The sequence below is a fragment of the Patella vulgata genome, chromosome 6 (genome assembly GCF_932274485.2).
Source record: "Patella vulgata chromosome 6, xgPatVulg1.2, whole genome shotgun sequence".
NCBI lineage: Eukaryota > Metazoa > Mollusca > Gastropoda > Patellidae > Patella > Patella vulgata.
In genome coordinates, this window is record NC_065884.2 from 25,137,167 (window position 1) to 25,155,329 (window position 18,163).

An 18,163-nucleotide genomic window follows, 5' to 3' on the forward strand; every position below is an offset into this window, starting at 1 on the left:
TTATCTGTAACAAGTGCGCTAAATTAACTTTACATCTTGTCAAAAAGCTGATTTTAGAGTGGTCTAATGTCTCGTACAGATCACATGGCCCGATATGGGTTCAATCCCAGGATTTTAGTGTCGTCTGTCTAATCTCATGAGTTTTCTTCCAACTGTTAAAAGAGTAGTAAAGAACGAAGTGTGCATGTGAATTACCATATTGAAGAAAAAAAAAAAATGAAATAACCTAATCAATGTCGAGTGGATGTTAATTTCTATTTCTCTCTTAATCTGTCTCTCTCCTTTTGTACCTGATAACTTCTCACAGTGTTATGTTTAGTTTATCACACTCTACACTGCTTTATATCCTTTTGGTGCCCTAGTAGTAGTTCCCCAAACTATAGACTGTAGAACAATAACCTATCGGTAGAACAAAAATGGTTTCGAAATAAAAAGATACCCTGCCTTATGCAATTGTATCAATCAATAACAGACTTTATGGTGCAATAAACCTCCAGTTCATTTAAAGGTAAGCACTATCATTGAGCATGGTAGCTCAGTGAATAATGACGTTGGCTTGCTAACCTGGAGGTCTTGTGTTCGATCTCTGTGTTACCGAGAAAGTTCATTGTGATTTTCTGGAGTGGTTCCCCCTTGTCAGTGGTGTGGAACGGAGGGCCTAGCAAGGGACAATGTATAGTCATTCATATTGGGGTGAAAAAACCAAGGTGCCATGTATACACAGATGTGCATGTAAAAGGGCCCTTGACAGTTGAAATTTGATAAAGGAGTAGGCCGTAGTGTCGCTGTCCTTCCAAAATTTCCCTCATGGCTGACTATATGGCTTATGCTTGTCTTCATTAGCCCGGTCGAACAGAACAATAGGTCGTTCAACCCCATTTCATTTTATTTTAACTATAATTGAGTCCTGTTCTTAGCTGTGTACTGTACACAGCCAATGAAAACACTGGTTTCCAATACACCATCAATTTAATTATTCATAAAAACACTAAAGGCTTGAGCATAATGCAAACGATGTCAGCTGCCCAAATGGCAGGCACCCTTAATATGTGTTAGATCTGATATGGTGTAGAAAATCGGAACCACAAAAATGAAATGGAATAAAGATATCATTCCGATCGGACAAAACATGACTACTTAAAGCATAATACTGTGATACATGTTTACATGTTAAGTGTTAACCAAATCTATCATTCACTAAGTATTGACGTGAGATAAAAAGATACCGTAGACTAATTATTTCGGTAAAGCTATGTAATACTAAATAACAATAAATTATACATCAATAACATGTAATTACTATGTAATACTCTCAATAAATATATATACTCTTCAAAAAAAAAGTAGGGGATATTGAAATGCAAATACCTATGCAGGTTGCGATATGATAAATAGTCATGGACATTTGACATGCTTTGAGAGTATGTTCACAGATGAAGAACTTATCGCCCATACAGAACCACTGAGCTGCACATGCGACACGCAATAGCGCCATACACGTTGGAGGGGTTCATTGTCAAATTTGACACTTCAAGGACGGGTTGATGAAAACTGCCGCGTGCTGGTTTATCTATCCATCTTTGATTTCCTATCGGTTCTTGTATAAGATTTACTGTTTAGCGTATCTTTGCTTTAGTGTGTTACGTTTAATTTGATTTGGAGACGTGTTCGTCGACGTCAACGTCAACCGACAACACTGCAAGAATTGACGGTAGCATGTGCACTGCAAGAGGAGAGGGTCAGATTGCCCCAAATCGTGATTGAATGGTTGATTAGGAGCATGCCATGACGAATTGCTGAATGTCTGAAGATTGGTGGAGCAATTACTTATTATAAAGACAAAAATCAAAAACGGTAATTTTCACTTTTGACAGCGTATCTCTTTGCGAGTGAAATGGGGCCGTCAGATAAGCCGTCCGTATGAACTGTTTATGTTCATGTGTAGGCAATTGGCCTGTTATTAACATACACTGGTTACCTCTAATAAAAACAGCAGTGCATTTCCGCAGTTTTGTATTGTTTCTGAATATCCCCTACTTCTTTTTGAAGAGTATATAACGGTTTCTGTAACAACAATAGGCCAACTATATGAAACCAACAACAAAACACATACTTATGGAAACAACAAAACACATACTTATGGAAAGTACTTATATGAAACCATTATCATTATGTTTTAAACAGTAAATAAATGATCATTAATAGTAAGTGCAGGGGGGCTGCACCACACAAAATTTACACAAAAACAAATACACAGACAGGACATCATACTCCGAAAAACATAAACATACAGACAATTCAAAAAAAGTGAATGGATCCGGGGGCTAGCCGTAAGCGTCCACTGCGCTGTACAGTCCCGGGTCTGTAGTGACACAGACTTCACTCAAATTTGAAAACAATTAGGAATACAACCCAAAGAACCCATTGTGCAATGCCAGCATGAGTCATGATCTGCTATATGCTACACGAAATACGAATGTAGTAAAATTCAACTATACAAGTAACCACATCGGTGAAATGTATAAAAAAAAGTAGTCTAGACTCTAAATTCAATCAAGAAACGATTCAGTATTCAATACATATAGGGTACAAGTTCCATCCGTCACAAAACAAAAACAAAACTGAATACAAAGAAGCCAATAGGAAATGTAGACTGTCTCGAGGGACAGCCGTCTGCTGACTGAGTTGCGACGTTATTTTGGGAATGACGTCATATCTTAGGTAATAAAAAATCACAATAATAAGGGCGGAACTCCATAAATATTACATCCATATTATACATGAGTAGCTTAATTTTGGGGCTAACTGAAAGGTGTAAAGATTGTAATATAATAGGACGAAAAATGATTCAAATGTTTCTGTTGTTTTAATTTCAGTTAATGATTCTTAGCTGAACTCGTACTGTAAACTTGCCTTCTTCATCAATAAATCCGTTAGAAGGATCTGATAACTTCTTTAAATCTATTACACGGGACCAATCTATGCAATTGTCATACTCAACAAACACCTTTTCTTCTCTTTTTTTTATACACTGTCCCCAATTTTTATGGTTTACAAGTCTAAGGTTAACCATGGTATTAACATCGTCTTCTGCATTATCCATTCTGAATATAATGTACAAGGCAGACTTGGATCTTTTATATACCTCCTTCCCAATGCTCATTGACCAATTATAATCACATTTGTTAATAACACCATTGTCAAACACATGAACATTATCTTTGATGTTACGAATGTTGAAATCAAACTCTATCATCTCTTCTTCTATAGCATTTAATTCGCCCAACTGTTCCGACAAAAATTCACAATCAATATTTTCATTGGCTTTAAACTCCATGATCTGAACTTTCGGCAATTCTGGAAGGACCTTCTCCTCATTTTCCTGGGTTTGTTTCTGAACCAGCGTTTTGATGTTCACGATGTCATCTATTGAATTTGTTTTCAAAATTTTACCAACATAATCCCGGCTAGCTTTTAATTGATGAATACTATTTTTTGCATCCACAATAAGACGGTTCATTTTTTTCTCCTCTTCAACTGCCACAGTTTTCACCTCTTTTTTTAGATTTTGTGCCATGATCCGACTCTTTGTGGTGATATTTTCTACTTGCTGATCTATTTCTTTACAGACCTCCTCGGCAGTTTCTTTGATTTCGGATATCCTGCTTCTAACCAAAGTTGTGTAAGATTCAAATTTTGGTAATTGGTTATGTAGTTTTTGTTTTAGCTTTTCCATTTCTTTTAAGATATCGTTTCGAGTATCTTGGAGACTCTTATAATCATGCCCCTCGTGTGTTGATTTCAAGCATATTTGACATGCGATCATACCACAGTCTTCACAATAACCATCAAGTGGTTGTTCCACGTGATCAGGACACTTCTGCAAAACTGATGCCTCCATAGGCTTTTCTTCAATGTAAAAATTTACCGCAAATCCTTTGACACCTTCTGTAGGGATTGTTATCTTCTTACGACATAATGCGCATGGAAATTGGTTATTCACTGTAAATTTCTGTGCATAATCTTCTAAACATTTTTCGCAGAAACTGTGAAAACACTCAAGAATTTTGGGCTTTGTGAAACCACATAAACATATGCTGCAGTTATTAATGGTTTTACAATTAGCCATCTCGAAAAGAAATTGTATTGACAAGCCTCACCTGAAATTAACAACAATAATTAACTAGCGAGAGATGGATAGAGAACAAGCTAACAAGAAAGTGATTTTTCCTACAATCAAGGGCCATAATTCAGGAAATTACAATTCGATATGCGCAAATATCGAAAGGAACTGAATGAACGGCAGCCAATTTGTCTGTCAATTTTGGGCCGATTTTGACGAAATTCGAACTCAGTCGTCCTCAGGGTGTAACGGTGATATAATAATACGTTTTTTTAAATCGGATAAAAATTATGACCTCTATAGGATCCACAAGCTAAAAACGCAATTTTTCGTACAATCAGGGGCCATAATTCAGGAAGTTACGGTCCGATATGTGCGAATATCGAAAGGAACCAAGATCTTTGGGTTATAAACTTATATTTCAAGTTTCAACAAAATCGGATAAAAATTGTGACCTCTATAGGGTCCACAACCTTGATATTACATATTCTTTTTCTATTCCAGAACGAACGGCGGCCATTTTGTCGGTCAATTTTGGGCCGATTTTCCCGAAAGTCAAACTCAGTCGTCCTGAGGGTGTATTGGGGATATAATAATACGGTTTTTGAAATGAAATGAAAATGAAATGAAATGGGGTTTAACGTCCTACTGTTCTGCTCCTAACCTGGGCTAATGAAGACGGGCATACGCCATACAGTGTGCTATGAGGGAAATTTTGCTCGGACAGCGGCACTACGGCCTACTCTTATATCGAATTCCAACTGCCAAGGGATCTTTTACGTGCACGCCAATATGTACACGGGACCTCGGTTTTTCGTACCATCCGAACGACTAGACAGCTTTCCTTGTCAGCCCCTCCGTCCTGCATCACTGACAAGGGAGAACCACGCCGGAAAATCTGGATGAACTTTCTCGGCCAATGCAGGGATCGAACACCTGACCTCCAAGCTAGCGAGCTAGCGTCTTACCCACTTAGCCACGTGATCCCCAATACGGTTTTTTAAATCGGATAAAAATTATGACCTCTATAGGGTCCACAAGCTAAAAACGCGATTTTTCGTACAATCAGGGGTCATAATTCAGGAAATTACGGTCCGATATGCGCGAATATCGAAAAGAACCGAGATCTTTGGGTTATAAACTTACATTTCAAGTTTCAACAAAATCGGATTAAAAATTGTGACCTCTATAGGGTCCACAACCTTGATATACCATTTTCTTACGCTATTTGAGAACGAACGGCGGCCATTTTGTCTGTCAATTTTGGGCCGATTTTCACGAAATTCGAATTCAGTCGTCCCTAGGGTATAACGGTGATATAATAATACGTTTTTTTTAAATCGGGTAAAAATTATGACTTCTATAGGGTCCACAAGCTAAAAACGTGATTTTTCGTACAATCAGGGGCCATAATTTAGGAAGTTACTGTCCGATATGCGCGAATATCGAAAGGAACTGAGATCTTTGGGTTATAAACTTACATTTCAAGTTTCAACAAAATCAGGATCTTTTGGGGAAACACATATATTTTAAGTTTCGTCGAAATCGGATAAGAATTGTGACCTGTAGAGAGTCCACAAACAATTGTGGACGGACGGACGTCCGGACGGACAAGGGCGACGGCATAATACGTCCACATGAAAATGTGGGCGTATAAAAATCGTATTCAATCCAGATTTTAAAAAAAATAATTAATGTCCAGGTTCTATATATATAAAGCTTCCCCTATTTATAACAAGCCATTGGTGTAATATGTTGTCTAAGGCTATTATGTCACAGTTTGAGCGGGTTCCTTAATTGTGCATGGGACTTTAGTGAAACCACATGGTATCAACTTTTTTCTCCTATTTTCTTAAAGATTCTATTACTTTATAACAGCCTAGAATCTATCATAATGCTCCATAATTTGTCAGCCTTTCTGTTAAAGCAATCCAGTATAAATCTTTGATTTTGTGCTGTAAGCTATCTCTTCTTTATTTGCCTTTTTTTATTACTTATTATTAAAGTCTACTTTGGTCAAGTAAGTGAAAAGAAACAAAATGGGGTTGTTGTGAACATCGGCCTACTTTAAATTCTAATAGGGATTTTATTTAAAAGGGCGATTTGTTTGCTTTGTTAGTAAACGATACAGTCTATGATATATACTTTTCAAAAAAAAGTAGGGGATATTGAAATGCAAATACCTATCCAGGTTGTGATATGATAAATAGTCACGGACACTTGACATGCTTTGAGACTATGTTCACTGACATAGGCGTAGGAGCCGGGGGGGGGGGGGCAATGAAAAATTCGAGACCTTTTTTTTTCTATTAACGTTTAGAGAAAAAATATAACTAACTTATTTCTATGAGATCCACACTGCCCGAAAAGTATTTTCTCGTCTTTTTCTTGTCCACTGCATATGCCCGAAAATATGCCCGAAGCTCTCTTATGATAGGTATGCCCGAAAAAACGGTATTGCCTGAAAATAGGTATTGCCCGAAAAACGGGCATCGGGCCGGAAAGCGGCAGAGGAAACTAGCAGTAAAACGCGTTTTCGACCGTCAAATATATTCCAAAATTTTCTTGGCGGGTCATTCGCCTCTCAAAGAAAACCGGCGCTGCTGTCTATATAAATCCGAAATTTTCGGGCATTTCTAGTTTTGCTTCCCTAACTGTCATCGAGCCCTAATAAAACACTAATTTTACTTTTCTTGTAATTGAATATCACGAATTTGTACTGAGTTGACTATGGATTAAAACATTTTGTCTGGAGCCACTCTACTTTGTGCGACATTTTTCAGGCATCGATTATTATTTGTGAATGCAGAGTGGGATTTCAGTTACAAAACCATTGGATACTTTTGGAGTTGCTTACACGGGCTAGAATAGCAGAAAACACATTTACGGTGATTAAATTTTCAAATTTTTCTCCGGGAGGGTGAGGCCTCCATATACCGCGCGACGATTGATTGGTTGTTTGGAATTCGGGTCAGCCAGGTAGGCTATATTGGACCAAATTGAAGTTGCTGTATTCACAGACTGGAATAACAGGAAAACGCGTTTGCGGCAGTTACATTTTCAAAATTTTCACCCAACGGTCCCGTCTTCGTTGACTGTAAACGATTGATTGGAATTCGAGTCAGCCACCTTAATAAGGCTATAATATATATTCGACCACTTTGAAGTTGCTTTGTTCACCGGCTGAAATAGCAGGAAAACGCGTTTGCGACAGTTAAATTTTCAAAATTTTCTCCTAACGGTCCCGTCTTCGAGGACTGTAAACGATTGATTGGAATTCGAGTCAGCCACCTTAATTAGTCTATATTAGACCGCTTGAAGTTGCTTTGTTCACTAGCTGAAATATCGGGAAAACGCGTTTGCGGCAGTTAAATTTTCAAAATTTACTCCTAACGGTCCCGTCTTCGAGGACTGTAAACGATTGATTGGAATTCCGAGTCAGCCACCTTAATTAGGCTATATTAGACCACTTTGAAGTTGCTTTGTTCAACGGCTGCAATAGCAGGAAAACGTGTTTGCAGTCGTCAAATATTCCAAAATTGTCTTTGGGGGGGGGGGGTATACAAGGTCGCTGCTGTCTGTAAACCCGAAATTTTTTCGGGCATTTCGGGTTCTGCCCCCCTAACTGTCATCGAGCCCCTACGCCTATGTTCACAGATGAAGAACTTATCGCCCCAACAGAATCACTGAGCTGCACGTGTGACACGCAATAGCGCCATACACATGGGAGGGATTAATTGTCAAATTTAACACTTCCAGGAAGTATTGATGAAAACTGCCACGTGCTGGTTTATCCTATTCATGTTTGCTTTCCTATCGGTTCTTGCACAAAATTTACTGTTTAGCATATCTTTGCTTTAGTATGTTATGTTTAAAGTAGCTAAGTCTCTAACTCAATATCATCAAAAATCTTCGACACTGAAATCACGATTTATTTGTCGCTTTAAATCAACATTGATGTTGTGATCTTACCGGGAAAAGATAACCTTCTGATATCCAATATTTAAGACAAAATAAACATTTTACAATTGGTACCGTAATGCGTTTCAGCGCTATTTGTAGTAAGGGACTCGAAAAACGAGGCTAGGCATATTCCACAAGTCATGTCAAACGGTGACGCTATATTCTTATCTGGAGAGCATGCCCAATAAATACTATCGGCGTAGACTGGAAAAACCAGACGGTAGAGATTGAAATTCGATTGAGAATACTGGCGTATTTCGCCGAACCAAACTGATTAGAAATTACAGTAAAAACAGAAACGATTGAATGTAAATCAATTTATATACATTCATATTACATTATTGTATGCGTTGCTACCCATTTGTGTCAATTTCTAGGTCCCAAATATTAGCGACTTAGCTCCTTTAATTTGCAATGAGACATCTTCAACATGATGAACATCTACGTGCTATTGGCATGCTTCAAATGGGTTCTACACTGCGAGCAGTAGCCAACATGCTTAATGTGTCACAATCTGTGATCAGCAGACTGTGGAACCGGTACCAAGAAACACACAATGTTGACGATAGACCTTGTTCAAGTCACCCTAGAGCCACTACACAAGCCCCGGATCGATACATTCATACACCCTGCCTGCGAAATCGAGGACAAACGGCCAATCAGCATTCTGTAAACTTGTACCAAGTTACAGGAATTCAAGTTACACCCCAAACGATTAGAAATCGGCTACATGCAGCCCATTTGCATGTGCGACGACCGCGTGTTGTGCCTCCATTAACTCGCCAGCACATGGCAAACAGGCGTCAATGGTGTAGGCAGCGTAGAAATTGAGGTAATCATCGAAGGGCGCGTGTAATATTCTCAGATGAGTCCAGATTTACTCTGGATTTCACCGATAGGCGTGCTCGCGTTTGGAGACGTGTAAATAAGCGTCATGCTAACATTAACGTCAGACAGCATGACAGATTCCGGCGTGGGTCTGTTATGGTGTGAGGAGGAATCGCCATGACTGGCAGAACGGACTTGCATATTGTTCAAGGAAGGGTCACTGGTGAGTACTATCGTGACCACATCCTGTCACCGATAGAGCAGGTCGACGTTTCATCTTTCAAGATGATAATGCCCATACCTCCAGCGTCACCATATTGTCCATATGCCTTGGCCAGCCATGAGTCCTGACCTTTCCCCTATAGAGCATGTCAGACATGATCGGGAGACGTGTTCGTCGACGTCAACGGACAACACTGCAATAATTGGCCTGGCACTGCAAGAGGAGTGGTTCAGATTGCCCCAAATCGTGATTGGACGGTTGATTAGGAGCGATGCCACGACGAATTGCTGAATGTCTGGGGATTGGTGGAGCAAATACTCATTATTAAGACAAAAATCAAAAACGTCTATTTTCACTTTTGACAGTGAACTGTTTATGTTCATGTGTAGGCAATTGGCCTGTTATTAACATACACTGGTTAGTGGTTACCTCTAATAAAAAACAGCAGTGCATTTCCGCAGTTTTGTATTATTTCTGAATATCCTCTACCTTTTTTTCGAAGAGTATATTATACCTTTGATTTGGCAATAGAAATCTATAGTTTTCAACAATAAATCTAATCTGTCAATCAGATGCTATTTTCAAGAAGAGCCCTTTAATCTACACCTTTAATCTTACCTTGATGCTTGAATGAATTCGAGCTTTAGTCATGTAAGTTCAGCCTGCAGTACGCACAAAGAAATTTTATTGTGTGTCAGGTAAAATTCAAGGAAAAATATACTTTCACTTTCAGTTTCAAGTCCGGGCCGCTTATATAGGATTCAGACCACTAATACTTATAGTACTCTGTCATAACTGTTTCTTTATTTCATTCTTCAATTAGACAGTGACACTGGTTCCACAAACTTGGTAAATGCCTTTCAAGAAATTGACGCACTGATTCGAAAAGCTTGCTTCAAAACAATGATTACAATATAAACTTCAAGTATAACACTGATGTTTGAAACATTGAAATTTTCTCAAATTTGTGATCGTGTGGTTTGGGGAGGGTGGTTATCAACCAAGGGTGGTTTTTCACTGCATTTATCAATGCATATTTGTAAAATCGATTCACATATCCAAGTAGCCTATTTGAATTGTGCGCATAATTAGCCTTGGATGGTAAACGTAGCACCAAAGATTAGATTGATTCAGCCAGTGACATTTTTGGGGATAAATATATCCCTTAAAAGAATAAATAAAATAAATAATATAAAATAAATATAGAAAATTATTGTCATTTTGAGAGATACATTTAAAAAAAAGCACGTTTTTGAAACAACTTTAATATTTTGATCATTTTCTTTGCGATTTGTTTTCAACTTTCCAACGTTCTTCGCAGAACTCAAATATTACTCAAAGAAATAAAGCAAATAATTTTCCTAATGGTTCACTATTTTCTCCTTTCTTCCAGTGGCATGTTAGAATACATGAGAAGTAAAAACTCTAATGTTTACATATATATTTATATAGTCCCCCGACTCCACCATATTCTGCATGCCGGTTTTTGATGACTTTATGCCGGTATAGATTCGAAGAAACAGGTTTGAATTTAACTTTTGTGTCACGGTGCATGGTGAATATTCATCATTTTTAGGCGGAAGGATAAAATAGTCAAGGGGGTGATTACGTCGAAATGTACGGCGGATAGTTACACGTTCACAAATGTGCTATTTGACCAGGTGGGTGTCAGGGCCATATCCGGCCTCTTGGGTCAAACAACGCGGTGAAGGCGGGTAATTGGAAATTAAATGAAATGAAATGGGGTTTATAACTTCATATTTTTCTGCTCTGGTGGGTAACTTGAGGTCAACTTGCTAAAGCAAACTGAGATTTAACACAACATATGACATACCAAATACATTTACATGTTTTAGTTTTACTGATGTAATAATAATCAGATGTACATGATTTTGACAGGAAATGATTTTGACAAGTAAACAAATGGAAAAATAAAAGCCGTGGCCATCAGGCGCCAAAATATCAAAAAAGAAATTTTTTTCATCACATAAACTTTTCGTTTATTTTTTTTCAATACCCAAAATCATATTGAACTGGATTCAAAGGGAAGGGGACCCGGATACCCCGACGTCGTGACGGTGGTGAGAACCTCAAGCGAAACGATGACGGGCTGGGGCCCCACGGCGCGAAGTTCCGGGCAGGTGGCTTACAGTTTTTAATTCACCAGTTTTTCCAAAAACAGTGTACTGAAAGAATCCGAATCTAATTTTGCCAACACCCCTACATACCCACAATCAGAAAAGTCACCGGTTTTCTTCTACTTATCGATCAAGTAACAGTGTGGGTTTTTTTAAAATTAATTTATACCAACAATTAGTCGGCATATCTTCGGGCCTCTCTAGGCTTCGGGTCCCCGAACAAGTGTCCAAGCTGCCCCTCCCCCTCACGGGCCCTGTATTTGACGTTCTACCAGTTGCTCCATCGGTGGACGAAAATTAACATCTATGCAGATCTGGGCCGATGACGGATTTGTGTAAAACAGCTATTCATTTTCTCAATTCCCTAGGGGGTCACGTTGGCTCAGTGTTAGGTGCCGGCTCACTAACCAGGGGGGCGGGGTTTGATCCCGGTGTTGGTCGAAAATTTAATCGGTGGTGCAGGACAACGTCTAATCTAAATGAAAAATACAGTCTCCACACGTTGACGTACATACGTAAAAAAACCACCCAAACTAAGTCATTTCGGAACTAACACATGGGGTCCTTAGCAGTTGGAGGAAACTGGAGGACCCGGAGAAAACCCACGATTTTGGACAGGCTACCCTACTGTTTGTCACGTACAACCGGGGAATCGGAACCACAGCGCGCACGTGCTAACCATTCGACCATCCAACCCCCCTCTTCATTTATAACACGGTTGGTGCAGAAAACTCCATTTCATTCATTCATTCCGATTCATTTTCAGTACATAGAATACCTTTTGGAATCAGAGAGGACAAAGACAATGGCGAAGGATGCATGTAGCTTTTAAAAACTAAATTGTATATATAATTAAAAGTACTCTAATAAATAAAATGCCCGAATTCAACAAATCCTTACTTAAGTTATGACCCTCTGTTTCTTATGATACTGTAGTTCTTTCAAATATTATTGATTTACATCCACTAAGATCGGAGTTATGGCATTATCATATAGCCCAGTAAGCTTTTATTTTTGTTTAAATTAAAGATGCAGGTATTTGTGTTTGTCTTCAAATTTTACATAAATTAATATTTAAACATAAATTAACACATAAAGCCCATAATCAACTTGCTGGGCCATCGGAGTTATTAATAACGCATTGGATTTTTTTTAACGCGAAATGTGTACTATTGTCCAGCTTAAAAATATACATTATGCAAGAGCTAAATCTGCGTATGGCAGGTCATTCTTTAAATGTTATCTAAATTATTAATTAGACATTAATTAACTTACCAAGACCATAATCAACTCTCGATGCCATCGGGTGTCTGCCATATTTAGTGGGTTTGAATACGTCGTGTGGTGGAGGAATAACCGTAAAAGTGGATAATCGAGACTTTGATTATTATCGCAGCAACGGTAGTAATGACGATCGAAAATAGCCTAAAATTGAATCGCTACTATCGAGGTTCAGAGTGAAGTAATTTGACTGAAAGTTCCAGCATCTTCTGTTATCACCATCCTTTTTAACTATTACAGTAAGAACTGTCAGCTCTTTATCTAATCTTAACTAATGCCCCTTTAAATAGACCATTAGATCATAATCTGATTAAATTACACGAGCGTGCTTTGAAAATACTTTCCTGAATTAACACACAGCTCAAAGATGCAAGCATTACATTGCTAATTTAATGGAATGCATTGCTAATTATTCAAATTCAGTTTAGTTAAATATATTCAAAATGGGAATATCATTTCATCTGATTATAGTAAATGCATCATAATCTACACATCTTTGTATTGTTTAGCGTATTCAATAGGTGCATGTGTGAAATGGCGAGTGTCTGAGGGACTTGGCGTTTGCAGTCAGTAAATACTTCTTTAGCAAATGGGTGGGATTTATTATCGTGCATTGAATTGTGTTAATTAGGGTTTCACACTGCGTAGCTTGTGTGAAACACTATTGTTTTTGTTAAAATTATTATTCTTATTATTATTATTCTTCTTTTGTTTTGAGTAGATCTCAGCAACTGATTGTCGGATCGTTACGATTTCTTCGGTTTTATCGGAAAAGTGGGTGTGACTTAGAGGATAAAGCTATTTTGAACGTTCTGCGACAATGCGAAATGTCCGAAATCACCGAAGCTATCGTTTTTAGAAATATTGCAGTAATTTTAACAATAATCATTGGATTTTAACTTTCGATGCATTTTGGCATAGCCGGAGACGGGGCACATAGCTACGCTACTTTTGATTTTTGATTTTCGGCAAATCTTCGCAGATATTAGGCGCTAAATTTAGAAAATTTAAATTTTTACAAAAAACTTTTTTATTTATGAATATTCTTTAATCGTGTTTTACACAAATATAACGAGTCATCTGACTTGGGCAAAAATGTGAAAATTTTTTGTTTCGGTAATTTTCCTTGGCCCCCATTGGCTAATTCAGTTTTTCAGTCCTAGATTAATTATTTATTGTTCGATTTGTATAAAACAAAGTTCATATGCTCCGTTGTCTCAATTGTCATTTTGTTTGTTACCAATAGTGTTATCTGTCGGCACCGGAAGTGGCGTAAATTGACAAAAAACTACAATTTTGACAGTTAGGTACCATTTTTCGAAAGCAAATATTATTTTTTTCAAATCTGGTATAACTGAAATTGTGCGCCTACATTATTATTTAAAGTCTGGTCAACACAATACTTCGGTTATTTTTTTAGCAAACTCAATGTCTGTGGTTTACATGTGAAATGTGGGGGGTATAATTTTGCCTAGACAGCCGCGTTTCCTCCTACTCTTCTTCAAATTCTAACAATCAAAGGTTCTTTTACATGCATGCCAATATGTACAGGATGGGCCGCAGTTTACTCCTGAACACGACTAGCACCACCCCTTTAAGTTATAGAAATATAATGCTAGTTATTTAGTTAATCCATTGATTGTTGATTATACCTACTGCTAAATCTGTTTTTTTTATTTTGGTTACAGAAGATTGTACGAGACAGTGTTATGGCCACACTTCCCGAGTTTAAGATAGAACTGAAGCTGACGCAGAGGGCGGGATGAACTGCACCAAGAATCCTGGACACGTAGGTTTTATACCATTTAAGGACTTCGCAATTGACCACCTGTCACAGGTATGGCAAGAGGAGAGAATATTTGAATAGATTCGAAATGTTGGTGAAAGTGTTGTTCGTGTGATTGTTACAGGGGATGGTGGTCAGCGTAATTATGGTTCTGGACTCGTAGAAAAATGGGCAGGTGAATATGTCATAGCAACAAATCATCACGTGATCGAAAAGGAAAAACAGGTCAAACGAAGCCTTATTGAATTTGACTTCAATAGTGATGACATATCAGACGTAATAGTATGCGAAGGCACGTATCTACTGAAGACATCAGAATGGTTAGACAAAACTTTAATTACATTTCAACATGTGGCAAAGAAGATATACGATCTGAACTTATTTATTCCAGAGGGGGCAAGCATCGACGAAAATGTTGACAAACTCACAGATATCAAGCTCTAGCCACGCCAAATAAAGTAAACGATGCGGGCATTCTTGTAATGTGATTTAGGTGTGAGTTGAATAAAGCGAAAGAAACTATGGTGCATTTTCACGAAGGTACCATCAGCAAATTGGCCAGTGATGTCATGAAATTCGAACCGATTTCTAAAGACTGTTTAGGTACATTTGAGGCCAACTGCCTATAATATGTTAAAAGGGCAAATTATGTTTTCTTTTGTCAACCACCCCACTGTATTATAGCAGCTGTTTAGTTGTCGGTAGCTAGTCCGTGTGCGTCTAAATACAGTTATTTAATAGAGTTAAACCAAATGATTCAAAGCTAAGTCAAGCCACAATGACAATTTGCATGCGTCATACACAGCTACAGCTGCAACATCTGTCAATATTCTTTTTAGAAGAAAATAGATCTATCTAAACATTAATCTTGTCTAACGATAGCCAATCGATACAAATCTAACTAAAACGAAAGTTGTTATCTTTTCCCCGAAAATCACAATTTTTATTTCCCAAAAACAATTTATTTTCAAACCATTTTAAGACAGGCTTGTACGTCATTTGGATGAGGTGTAGTCGGGCCGAATTAACCTGATTGGGACCTCGGGTCTGCGGTGATCCCACCACATTCCGCAGTTACGGATGCAACACGTTCCTTGGCTATTATTGTTTTTATAATTTGCCTTTCGCAATCTGGAGTTCAGGTGGTCATGTTGTTTTTCTGTACAAATGCTCAATTCCATAGCTGTAACGCGTGTGGTATCCGGACATAGGGTTGAGAAACTCACTTCAAGTGAATTGTTATGAAATACTCCCGACCCCTCTGACTACCGTGCCGTGGCAATCCACACTTTAGAAAAGATATCCATAGTTTTGAAACAAAGTGGGAAAATCGTCGAAATACAACGGATTTAAGTCTATTACTTGGAGCTGTTAGAAGCTGATCATTTTGTGACCTTTGGGGTGCGTTTGGGGATATACTCAGATATCATTAAACCAGGATATTATGTGGCTGTTCCATTTAAACATTTATGGGAGATACACAGGAGTTTGAAATGGATTATGTGGGTGATTGGTAGTCAGTGCAGTTCCTTTAAACAGGTGTAATGAGACAGGCTCCGATTTATGCCACAGAGTAGACTATTATACAGTAGACGAGTCATAAGGAAACTAATGGTCTGACAAAAGTACACGCAGCGATTTGAGTGATAGATGCTGTTTGGTACCAGTAACCATGACATCTGTTATGTCGTCAATGAGTTTGAGCATATTATTATTGGTCATCCATGATTTAATAGCTTTTGTACTTAATGTGATTCTACTAAATGAATCCTGATGATCTGTAGAATTCCAGCTGTCAACAATTTGTGTATCATCCGTGTAGGAGTGGTACAGAAGCTGTTGGTGTTTGTAATCTGTACCGATTGACTACGGGTCCTCCGGTTTACTCCCACTGCTAAAGACCCCCTACGCGCATTGAACCATTCATTAGTCCCGAAATGACCTAGCTTGAGTCGAGTGGACTTACCCCCCCCCCTCTCTGTCTCTCTGTCTCTCTCTCTCTCTCGAATTCACGAGTATAATAAATATGCAATCCATTTTCGAGCTTGAACAATTTGAAACAAATAATCTTGACATTCTGGGTTGTGTAGTGTTATGTTGAGTGATAATTATACAACTACAAATTTCAATAAACGTGCTTTCGTGAAGTCTTTGTATAACAGAAAACCCAAGCATTTACTCACGAATCGCATAGCGTATATAAAAGTTCACATTGTAGAGTGTACAGCTCTTAAATATTAGTGTCATTAATTTTTCGATATACCCGCCACAGGATATTGAATCAGGATAGGTTTCCTTCTTATAGCTAACAAAACAAATTACTTAAACAAATTAAGAGTGTATCCGCGAGAAGACCATGCAAAAATCGCAAAAAGTGCTAAGATGGGGGGTCGGAAGTTTTTGATCAAACTTATGGTATGACACCCCCTAGGGGCAAGAGGTAACATGCTGAAGTGGTTACAGTCTGATGTCGCTCTAAAGGACTGTACAGGAATTATTCATTTTCACATGTGTATTTATCACCTTTTTTAAGCACAGACTGCATTCTATGGTGGAATAGCAACCTTCTAATTTTGACCCTGTCTGATAAAGCGGGTGGTCAACTTCTACCCCAGCACTCATTTGAAAAAGAAAATCAGTACATACTAATTTTGTGTGGACTTGTTTTAGGGTACCATATTCACATTGTCCTTATAGTGCAGAAAAAGATACACTGTAACTTTTTCTTTCATGGTCGCAAGTAGAATTTCTTTGAATGGTTTTGAAGTGCTAAGCACATAGTATCCATAGGTGTAAAAAAAATGACCGGAATGCAACATACTTAAAATATACAGCTTATTGAAAAGTGCTAAAAAAAAGCTTTTGTGATACATTTTTTTGCGAATTTGATTAGAGAAATAAAATTTTTGACTTTTATACGTTTTCATCATATCCATAGCCATTATTTGTACCATGTTGTACTCTATATAAGTGTGTATTTGTATTTATTGTATATTTGGTATTGTCGTATTGTCCCTTTAACATATTTGTTGTATTGTCTCTTTAAGATTTCATTTTCAAACAAATTACCGAAAATGGCTACAAAATGTTTAATTTCAGAGCATGTTTCCACTATTCATTTTGGGACACATCCACTGATTTCTACAATACAGAAATGTAGAAGCTTAAATATTAACGGCAACGAAGCCTAATTGCGTCGAAGTGGGTGACATTGAACAGTGCAGTATGGTAGCTACAGCTCTCGGGCACCGTCAGCTGCACCTTCAGGGCCGGATTTAGAATAAGAGAGGCCCTAGGCAAACCCCCTGAACAGGGCCCACTACATGGACCTTGGGGCCTGGGGCAAGCAACTCGGTGAGAGGGTGGGTCGGGGGAAGTCATGCGGTTGGTGGTTCGAATCTCACTTTTAGGTGAATTTCATTTTCGTTGGATTATTTTATTTAAAATAATGTCTATTTGAGAGTAATGGATATGTTTGTTAAGATTGAGCACGTCGAAACTCCAATGGAAGGTCGTGGACAACTGCAGAAGTCAATTCCCGTTGACGCCAGATGAGCCATGAACGATTACAGGCCTTTGAAAGTATTTTTTTTCAAGATATTTTTATAAAACAGATACTAATGTATTTTAGGGCTGGTAGTAAACACCATATGAATGAAAAGGAAAATATATTGTTAGTTTTTTTTATCTACTACGGTTAATTATCTCCACAATAGGGAAATTACAGGTTAATTTCATGGGTTAATGTTTCCTTTACCTAGTTTTTGTCAAGTCGATTCCGGTCATTTTTATTTTTTGTATCAAATGTTGGGTGGTTGCTT

The 18,163-nt window shown here is 38.0% G+C and overlaps 1 protein-coding gene across 1 annotated transcript; it reads right to left on the reverse strand.

Annotated features, from left to right (window-relative positions):
• Positions 1 to 950: 950 nt before the first annotated feature.
• Positions 951 to 9,882, reverse strand: LOC126823377 (tripartite motif-containing protein 3). Its single transcript, XM_050552187.2, has 2 exons — positions 9,756 to 9,882; positions 951 to 4,160 (listed from the first exon to the last, which is right to left on the reverse strand). Exon 2 carries the CDS (start codon positions 4,127 to 4,129, stop codon positions 2,873 to 2,875), a length of 1,257 nt encoding a protein of 418 aa, XP_050408144.1. The 5' UTR covers positions 4,130 to 4,160; positions 9,756 to 9,882; the 3' UTR covers positions 951 to 2,872.
• Positions 9,883 to 18,163: the final 8,281 nt, after the last annotated feature.